Genomic DNA, 9,602 nt, shown 5'->3' on the forward strand with positions numbered 1-9,602 from the left:
TGCAGGTATCTTTTTTAGTGTTGGTTTGGGGAGCATAAATATCTGGGATCCTATTTCCTTCATTAACGTGAATCTGGCTGCCCCATTTTGCCAGCAAACGTTCTGTGCTCTGTGATGCGACTGTGACGCTGTGGATCGTCTCCATGGAGACGTTTGTGAAGGCCCCACTGCACGCAGCACGGGTGCCATTGCGCTTCCTGCTGCTGGTGGGAGGACAAGCCTTGTTGGCTGTGCGCTTCCTGCTGCTGGTGGGAGGACAAGCCTTGTTGGCTGTGCGCTTCCTGCTGCTGGTGGGAGGACAAGCCTTGTTGGCTGTGCGTTTCCTGCTGCTGGTGGGAGGACAAGCCTTGCTGGCTGTGCGCTTCCTGCTGCTGGTGGGAGGACAAGCCTTGTTGGCTGTGAGCTTCCTGCTGCTGGTGGGAGGACAAACCTTGCTGGCTGTGCGCTTCCTGCTGCTGGTGGGAGGACAAGCCTTGTTGGCTGTGCGCTTCCTGCTGCTGGTGGGAGGACAAGCCTTGTTGGCTGCACGAGCGGTTGTGGACAGGAATTTCTGCCCAGGTGACAAATTCCGACTTCCAATGGAGACACCTTCCTCAGAAACATCGGGTGTCTCTGTTCCAAGCACCGAGGCGGCAGTCTCGGCATCTGCTGCCCGCCGATTCGGTGCTAAAAGAGCAGCTGCGCATGCTGCCCTTGGACCTCTCCAGGAGGAGAAGGCTTCCCCATTTTCTCCCGGGGAAGTCAGTGCCAAAAGACGATGCCGCCGTCTCTCTGAGCAATGCTGCGGCTATGACAGTGACGTGACAGCGTGCTCCTTTCTCAACACCCTCTGGAAAGTTGTTGAAAATGTTGGCTTCCAGTCCATTCGGTGGGGCGATGAGGGAGACTTCATTGTGATTGAGGAGGCGTTCTTCAGAGCGGAAGTACTGGCCAGAGGAGGAACTCTCCAAGTCTTTGATGTTGGCAACATGAAAGATTTTGTCCGTCGCCTTCATCAGCATGGCTTCTACATCACGGACGCGGATTTGCCAACGTCTGCCCCATGTGCTCAGTTCCTAGCACAGGGAGCATCAATTTCCACTCCGAGCCAGGTACGTAGTCCCTCTAGCTGTGAGATGGCTCTCGGCACAGCGGCATTGGTGGCCAGTCAGTGCAAAGTGAGGTGGCTGACAGCTGGTGACACTTGGCTACTTGTGCTTCTGAGAACCCTCCATTACTCTGCGGCTGGCAAATGAGAGAAATGCAAGCAGGGGTGGTTGTTACAAGGGCTGCTCTGCACGTAGTGCCTCCTCGTTTATGTTGGCCCACGAGAGGTGGCAGCACAGGGGCAGTGTGACAGAATGGCACGGGACGTGGCTGTGCGTATGAAAGAAAGGTGTGCAACTGAATTCTTTCGTGTGGAAACGGCCCCTGAGAGTCCGCTCCGACGGTCTCTTGGGATTCCAATTCCTATGTCTTGTATCTTTGTTTTCCCAGTCTTGAAATGGTGGTGACTAACTCTTCCTCTTTGCATGTTGCAGTTACTCTGCTACTATCATCCCTATTTCCAGAGAGATCGTCTCCAGTGCCAAAGAAGATTCAAGCGCAGTCTTGGAGCTAGGAGGAGACCAGCTTCCTCCTTGCAGGCCTTCCAGTGGGGTTGGCAGGAGGGCCAGCAGAGCAGAAGCCTGCAGCCAGAGATGCAGTCAGGCGCTGCTGCACGGGCGGGCAGTCAGCTCCCTGTCGGCAGCTGCAATGCTGCTCCTGCTGCTGCTGCTGCTGCACATCACAGCAGACGTCCAGCACCAAGCGGTCCTTTTCCACCGGGGCCGAGACCCGATAGCGGAGCTGGGGGTGATGGAGTTGGACGCCGCTACAACTTGCGCCCCAGGAAGCGCTGCCGATGGCAGCAGTAGTGTAGGAGATAGTGTAGAGTCGTAGTTTAGAAAATAAACCTTTAAAATGCTTCTCCCTTGTCCCGTCCTGTTTCTTCGGTCTGACTGAAGGCTACTCTTCCTACACCCAAGAGAGGGGGGGGTGCCTTCAGGGAGCCTTCCATGAGTTTCCCCCATCCCCGCCCCGTGGGTTTTGGCAAAGGTGCCAAACGCGAAGCAGGCACTGTGCGAAGCAAGCCTGATGCACGGAGTGATGGGAGCACGGGGCGTGCAGGTGTGCAGCTGGAGCAGCGCAAAATGCCGGGGGGGGGGGGGTGGGGGGGTGGCTGGGTGGGTGGGTGGGTGCCCCGGTGGCCCAGGGCCAGGAGGTGTGCCGTCCTCGCTGTGCACTTCCTTCTGGCCCGCGTGTACTTGGAGGAAGTATGGCAGCTTCAAGCGGTTCAGTTTCTAGGAGGGCTTCTAGGATGCGGCTCCTGGGCCAATCAGCAGGCTCCTTGGGTTACGCTTGAGGTAGCCCTTATCTTTCCCATTCTTCGTGCTCAACTACTTCTGCCCTTTTAGGAATAAAGCCAATTAGCCCTTTATTCACCGGTGTAACTGGTATGTGCCCCTGTACCAAAGTAAGCGTGGATGCAGGCTCCTTTGACGACCCCCTCTAGCTGGAGAGAACCCACCTCATCAGAGGGAATGCTTTAGACAACATGCATGGCCTTGTGTTACATCGCTGCTACTTGTGGCTTGGTTCACCCGCAGACCCGGTGATGAAGTGCCCGTTGCGTGCATTGGACTCACTTCCAATTGTGTCAGCGAAAGCGGAGCTGCAAAGGGCTGGTATTTGTCTGTGCTAACAGGAGGCTCACGTGCAGAACGTGTTGGAGTGCAATCATTTGTGCTATAGCAAATGCCTGCCTTCCTGGGACAAGGAGTTGGAGCGCAGCGCAGCTTAGTCTGTTTGTGACAGAAGGCGTGTGAGGAGGTTGTGTTGAAGTCTGCCACTGTATCCTTTGCTTACAGAGGAAGGACTCAAACACTTGCGGAGGAGCTTTAAAGAGATACTCTGTCTTCAGTAGAGAAAAAAAAGAGGTGTGAAGTGCATGATCAGGCGCTGGTGGACTTGGAGCTTGAAAAGAATGGAAACGTTTTCATCAAGAAATCAGGAGAAGGGGGCAAATGTTACCTAGTATTTCCCAAACTCTCAAAAGTGTTTTCTCTTTGCAGAGTGGGGGGAGGGGGAACGGTCGTGTAACTTGGGAGCTCTGCAAAGGGAACAAAAGATTGCCGCTCAGAAAACGCCCTCTCCTGTTGCCTGTGCTGCTGGTTTGATGGGGAAAAGCAGGCTCGTGCATTCCCTATTGCATTGGTACATATTCACTGCCAAGGGGTGCAGAGAAATACAGCACTTACAAGCTGGATATCATCCATGTCATTTATTGCTTGCTGTGCTTCCACGTGAAGGAACCTTTGACTCTCTACCTCTTTGAAGGGTTTCTCACTCAATCAGCGCCTAGATATGAGAATTCCTCAGAGGAGCTCTTCTTTCCTCTGATGATCTTTCTGTTGGCCACCTGCTCTTCATGATGTGCTATTGTAAAAACTGGGCAATTTAGAGGGAAGGGAAGGATCTTGGATTACGGGACGGTTGGAGAAATCAAAGAGAAGTGTGTTCACCATGTGCTAATCACCATCTTGGCTTGCTCTGAACCACGGAGTGACCAGTACAAGACAAGACTGTGGTGTCTAAGCATGATTCCTCTTGAATTTTCCCTAAGAGGGGAACACAGGGCAGGAGAAGTACGAATGAATCTCTACAGAAGAAGGGATCGGAGGAATTCCTTCGTCTTTATCACATGTAAGCCATATTTCTCACATTTGCTTCCTGTAGTCAAACACAGAAAACACCTGTTAGGCCATATATTGCTATCTCCATGGCTGTATATGCATGTATGTCTGCCTACGTATTTATATAATACATATATATATAAAGCCAGTGAGGGCATCATTAGAGGAATACTCCTCGGGGAGGAAAATGCAGGTATCTTTTTTAGTGTTGGTTTGGGGAGCATAAATATCTGGGATCCTATTTCCTTCATTAACGTGAATCTGGCTGCCCCATTTTGCCAGCAAACGTTCTGTGCTCTGTGATGCGACTGTGACGCTGTGGATCGTCTCCATGGAGACGTTTGTGAAGGCCCCACTGCCCGGAGCACGGGTGCCATTGCGCTTCCTGCTGCTGGTGGGAGGACAAGCCTTGTTGGCTGTGCGCTTCCTGCTGCTGGTGGGAGGACTTGCCTTGTTGGCTGTGCGTTTCCTGCTGCTGGTGGGAGGACAAGCCTTGCTGGCTGTGCGCTTCCTGCTGCTGGTGGGAGGACAAGCCTTGTTGGCTGTGAGCTTCCTGCTGCTGGTGGGAGGACAAACCTTGCTGGCTGTGCGCTTCCTGCTGCTGGTGGGAGGACAAGCCTTGTTGGCTGTGCGCTTCCTGCTGCTGGTGGGAGGACAAGCCTTGTTGGCTGCACGAGCGGTTGTGGACAGGAATTTCTGCCCAGGTGACAAATTCCGACTTCCAATGGAGACACCTTCCTCAGAAACATCGGGTGTCTCTGTTCCAAGCACCGAGGCGGCAGTCTCGGCATCTGCTGCCCGCCGATTCGGTGCTAAAAGAGCAGCTGCGCATGCTGCCCTTGGACCTCTCCAGGAGGAGAAGGCTTCCCCATTTTCTCCCGGGGAAGTCAGTGCCAAAAGACGATGCCGCCGTCTCTCTGAGCAATGCTGCGGCTATGACAGTGACGTGACAGCGTGCTCCTTTCTCAACACCCTCTGGAAAGTTGTTGAAAATGTTGGCTTCCAGTCCATTCGGTGGGGCGATGAGGGAGACTTCATTGTGATTGAGGAGGCGTTCTTCAGAGCGGAAGTACTGGCCAGAGGAGGAACTCTCCAAGTCTTTGATGTTGGCAACATGAAAGATTTTGTCCGTCGCCTTCATCAGCATGGCTTCTACATCACGGACGCGGATTTGCCAACGTCTGCCCCATGTGCTCAGTTCCTAGCACAGGGAGCATCAATTTCCACTCCGAGCCAGGTACGTAGTCCCTCTAGCTGTGAGATGGCTCTCGGCACAGCGGCATTGGTGGCCAGTCAGTGCAAAGTGAGGTGGCTGACAGCTGGTGACACTTGGCTACTTGTGCTTCTGAGAACCCTCCATTACTCTGCGGCTGGCAAATGAGAGAAATGCAAGCAGGGGTGGTTGTTACAAGGGCTGCTCTGCACGTAGTGCCTCCTCGTTTATGTTGGCCCACGAGAGGTGGCAGCACAGGGGCAGTGTGACAGAATGGCACGGGACGTGGCTGTGCGTATGAAAGAAAGGTGTGCAACTGAATTCTTTCGTGTGGAAACGGCCCCTGAGAGTCCGCTCCGACGGTCTCTTGGGATTCCAATTCCTATGTCTTGTATCTTTGTTTTCCCAGTCTTGAAATGGTGGTGACTAACTCTTCCTCTTTGCATGTTGCAGTTACTCTGCTACTATCATCCCTATTTCCAGAGAGATCGTCTCCAGTGCCAAAGAAGATTCAAGCGCAGTCTTGGAGCTAGGAGGAGACCAGCTTCCTCCTTGCAGGCCTTCCAGTGGGGTTGGCAGGAGGGCCAGCAGAGCAGAAGCCTGCAGCCAGAGATGCAGTCAGGCGCTGCTGCACGGGCGGGCAGTCAGCTCCCTGTCGGCAGCTGCAATGCTGCTCCTGCTGCTGCTGCTGCTGCACATCACAGCAGACGTCCAGCACCAAGCGGTCCTTTTCCACCGGGGCCGAGACCCGATAGCGGAGCTGGGGGTGATGGAGTTGGACGCCGCTACAACTTGCGCCCCAGGAAGCGCTGCCGATGGCAGCAGTAGTGTAGGAGATAGTGTAGAGTCGTAGTTTAGAAAATAAACCTTTAAAATGCTTCTCCCTTGTCCCGTCCTGTTTCTTCGGTCTGACTGAAGGCTACTCTTCCTACACCCAAGAGAGGGGGGGGTGCCTTCAGGGAGCCTTCCATGAGTTTCCCCCATCCCCGCCCCGTGGGTTTTGGCAAAGGTGCCAAACGCGAAGCAGGCACTGTGCGAAGCAAGCCTGATGCACGGAGTGATGGGAGCACGGGGCGTGCAGGTGTGCAGCTGGAGCAGCGCAAAGTGCCTGGTCCCTGTGCCTGCCTCTCCTCTGGGGGTAGGGGGGGGGTGGGTGGCTGGGTGGGTGGGTGCCCCGGTGGCCCAGGGCCAGGAGGTGTGCCGTCCTCGCTGTGCACTTCCTTCTGGCCCGCGTGTACTTGGAGGAAGTATGGCAGCTTCAAGCGGTTCAGTTTCTAGGAGGGCTTCTAGGATGCGGCTCCTGGGCCAATCAGCAGGCTCCTTGGGTTACGCTTGAGGTAGCCCTTATCTTTCCCATTCTTCGTGCTCAACTACTTCTGCCCTTTTAGGAATAAAGCCAATTAGCCCTTTATTCACCGGTGTAACTGGTATGTGCCCCTGTACCAAAGTAAGCGTGGATGCAGGCTCCTTTGACGACCCCCTCTAGCTGGAGAGAACCCACCTCATCAGAGGGAATGCTTTAGACAACATGCATGGCCTTGTGTTACATCGCTGCTACTTGTGGCTTGGTTCACCCGCAGACCCGGTGATGAAGTGCCCGTTGCGTGCATTGGACTCACTTCCAATTGTGTCAGCGAAAGCGGAGCTGCAAAGGGCTGGTATTTGTCTGTGCTAACAGGAGGCTCACGTGCAGAACGTGTTGGAGTGCAATCATTTGTGCTATAGCAAATGCCTGCCTTCCTGGGACAAGGAGTTGGAGCGCAGCGCAGCTTAGTCTGTTTGTGACAGAAGGCGTGTGAGGAGGTTGTGTTGAAGTCTGCCACTGTATCCTTTGCTTACAGAGGAAGGACTCAAACACTTGCGGAGGAGCTTTAAAGAGATACTCTGTCTTCAGTAGAGAAAAAAAAGAGGTGTGAAGTGCATGATCAGGCGCTGGTGGACTTGGAGCTTGAAAAGAATGGAAACGTTTTCATCAAGAAATCAGGAGAAGGGGGCAAATGTTACCTAGTATTTCCCAAACTCTCAAAAGTGTTTTCTCTTTGCAGAGTGGGGGGAGGGGGAACGGTCGTGTAACTTGGGAGCTCTGCAAAGGGAACAAAAGATTGCCGCTCAGAAAACGCCCTCTCCTGTTGCCTGTGCTGCTGGTTTGATGGGGAAAAGCAGGCTCGTGCATTCCCTATTGCATTGGTACATATTCACTGCCAAGGGGTGCAGAGAAATACAGCACTTACAAGCTGGATATCATCCATGTCATTTATTGCTTGCTGTGCTTCCACGTGAAGGAACCTTTGACTCTCTACCTCTTTGAAGGGTTTCTCACTCAATCAGCGCCTAGATATGAGAATTCCTCAGAGGAGCTCTTCTTTCCTCTGATGATCTTTCTGTTGGCCACCTGCTCTTCATGATGTGCTATTGTAAAAACTGGGCAATTTAGAGGGAAGGGAAGGATCTTGGATTACGGGACGGTTGGAGAAATCAAAGAGAAGTGTGTTCACCATGTGCTAATCACCATCTTGGCTTGCTCTGAACCACGGAGTGACCAGTACAAGACAAGACTGTGGTGTCTAAGCATGATTCCTCTTGAATTTTCCCTAAGAGGGGAACACAGGGCAGGAGAAGTACGAATGAATCTCTACAGAAGAAGGGATCGGAGGAATTCCTTCGTCTTTATCACATGTAAGCCATATTTCTCACATTTGCTTCCTGTAGTCAAACACAGAAAACACCTGTTAGGCCATATATTGCTATCTCCATGGCTGTATATGCATGTATGTCTGCCTACGTATTTATATAATACATATATATATAAAGCCAGTGAGGGCATCATTAGAGGAATACTCCTCGGGGAGGAAAATGCAGGTATCTTTTTTAGTGTTGGTTTGGGGAGCATAAATATCTGGGATCCTATTTCCTTCATTAACGTGAATCTGGCTGCCCCATTTTGCCAGCAAACGTTCTGTGCTCTGTGATGCGACTGTGACGCTGTGGATCGTCTCCATGGAGACGTTTGTGAAGGCCCCACTGCACGCAGCACGGGTGCCATTGCGCTTCCTGCTGCTGGTGGGAGGACAAGCCTTGTTGGCTGTGCGCTTCCTGCTGCTGGTGGGAGGACTTGCCTTGTTGGCTGTGCGTTTCCTGCTGCTGGTGGGAGGACAAGCCTTGCTGGCTGTGCGCTTCCTGCTGCTGGTGGGAGGACAAGCCTTGTTGGCTGTGCGCTTCCTGCTGCTGGTGGGAGGACAAGCCTTGTTGGCTGCACGAGCGGTTGTGGACAGGAATTTCTGCCCAGGTGACAAATTCCGACTTCCAATGGAGACACCTTCCTCAGAAACATCGGGTGTCTCTGTTCCAAGCACCGAGGCGGCAGTCTCGGCATCTGCTGCCCGCCGATTCGGTGCTAAAAGAGCAGCTGCGCATGCTGCCCTTGGACCTCTCCAGGAGGAGAAGGCTTCCCCATTTTCTCCCGGGGAAGTCAGTGCCAAAAGACGATGCCGCCGTCTCTCTGAGCAATGCTGCGGCTATGACAGTGACGTGACAGCGTGCTCCTTTCTCAACACCCTCTGGAAAGTTGTTGAAAATGTTGGCTTCCAGTCCATTCGGTGGGGCGATGAGGGAGACTTCATTGTGATTGAGGAGGCGTTCTTCAGAGCGGAAGTACTGGCCAGAGGAGGAACTCTCCAAGTCTTTGATGTTGGCAACATGAAAGATTTTGTCCGTCGCCTTCATCAGCATGGCTTCTACATCACGGACGCGGATTTGCCAACGTCTGCCCCATGTGCTCAGTTCCTAGCACAGGGAGCATCAATTTCCACTCCGAGCCAGGTACGTAGTCCCTCTAGCTGTGAGATGGCTCTCGGCACAGCGGCATTGGTGGCCAGTCAGTGCAAAGTGAGGTGGCTGACAGCTGGTGACACTTGGCTACTTGTGCTTCTGAGAACCCTCCATTACTCTGCGGCTGGCAAATGAGAGAAATGCAAGCAGGGGTGGTTGTTACAAGGGCTGCTCTGCACGTAGTGCCTCCTCGTTTATGTTGGCCCACGAGAGGTGGCAGCACAGGGGCAGTGTGACAGAATGGCACGGGACGTGGCTGTGCGTATGAAAGAAAGGTGTGCAACTGAATTCTTTCGTGTGGAAACGGCCCCTGAGAGTCCGCTCCGACGGTCTCTTGGGATTCCAATTCCTATGTCTTGTATCTTTGTTTTCCCAGTCTTGAAATGGTGGTGACTAACTCTTCCTCTTTGCATGTTGCAGTTACTCTGCTACTATCATCCCTATTTCCAGAGAGATCGTCTCCAGTGCCAAAGAAGATTCAAGCGCAGTCTTGGAGCTAGGAGGAGACCAGCTTCCTCCTTGCAGGCCTTCCAGTGGGGTTGGCAGGAGGGCCAGCAGAGCAGAAGCCTGCAGCCAGAGATGCAGTCAGGCGCTGCTGCACGGGCGGGCAGTCAGCTCCCTGTCGGCAGCTGCAATGCTGCTCCTGCTGCTGCTGCTGCTGCACATCACAGCAGACGTCCAGCACCAAGCGGTCCTTTTCCACCGGGGCCGAGACCCGATAGCGGAGCTGGGGGTGATGGAGTTGGACGCCGCTACAACTTGCGCCCCAGGAAGCGCTGCCGATGGCAGCAGTAGTGTAGGAGATAGTGTAGAGTCGTAGTTTAGAAAATAAACCTTTAAAATGCTTC

The 9,602-nt window shown here is 53.5% G+C and overlaps 3 protein-coding genes across 3 annotated transcripts; all 3 read left to right on the forward strand.

The window, feature by feature from the left end:
- The first annotated feature begins 578 nt into the window (after window positions 1–578).
- LOC128072179 (heat shock transcription factor, Y-linked-like) lies at window positions 579–1,948 on the forward strand. Its single transcript, XM_052665707.1, has 2 exons — window positions 579–1,091; window positions 1,521–1,948. The coding sequence occupies exons 1-2, from the start codon at window positions 579–581 to the stop codon at window positions 1,893–1,895; spliced, it is 888 nt and encodes a 295-aa protein (XP_052521667.1). The 3' UTR covers window positions 1,896–1,948.
- A 2,489-nt stretch (window positions 1,949–4,437) lies between these two features.
- LOC128072178 (heat shock transcription factor, Y-linked-like) lies at window positions 4,438–5,807 on the forward strand. The gene is made up of 2 exons (XM_052665706.1): window positions 4,438–4,950; window positions 5,380–5,807. The coding sequence occupies exons 1-2, from the start codon at window positions 4,438–4,440 to the stop codon at window positions 5,752–5,754; spliced, it is 888 nt and encodes a 295-aa protein (XP_052521666.1). The 3' UTR covers window positions 5,755–5,807.
- Window positions 5,808–8,232: 2,425 nt separating this feature from the next.
- Window positions 8,233–9,602, forward strand: LOC128072176 (heat shock transcription factor, Y-linked-like). Its single transcript, XM_052665705.1, has 2 exons — window positions 8,233–8,745; window positions 9,175–9,602. Exons 1-2 carry the CDS (start codon window positions 8,233–8,235, stop codon window positions 9,547–9,549), a joined length of 888 nt encoding a protein of 295 aa, XP_052521665.1. The 3' UTR covers window positions 9,550–9,602.

The sequence above is a fragment of the Tympanuchus pallidicinctus genome, unplaced genomic scaffold, assembly GCF_026119805.1.
Source record: "Tympanuchus pallidicinctus isolate F22 unplaced genomic scaffold, pur_lepc_1.0 scaffold7, whole genome shotgun sequence".
Taxonomy (NCBI): Eukaryota; Metazoa; Chordata; class Aves; order Galliformes; family Phasianidae; genus Tympanuchus; species Tympanuchus pallidicinctus.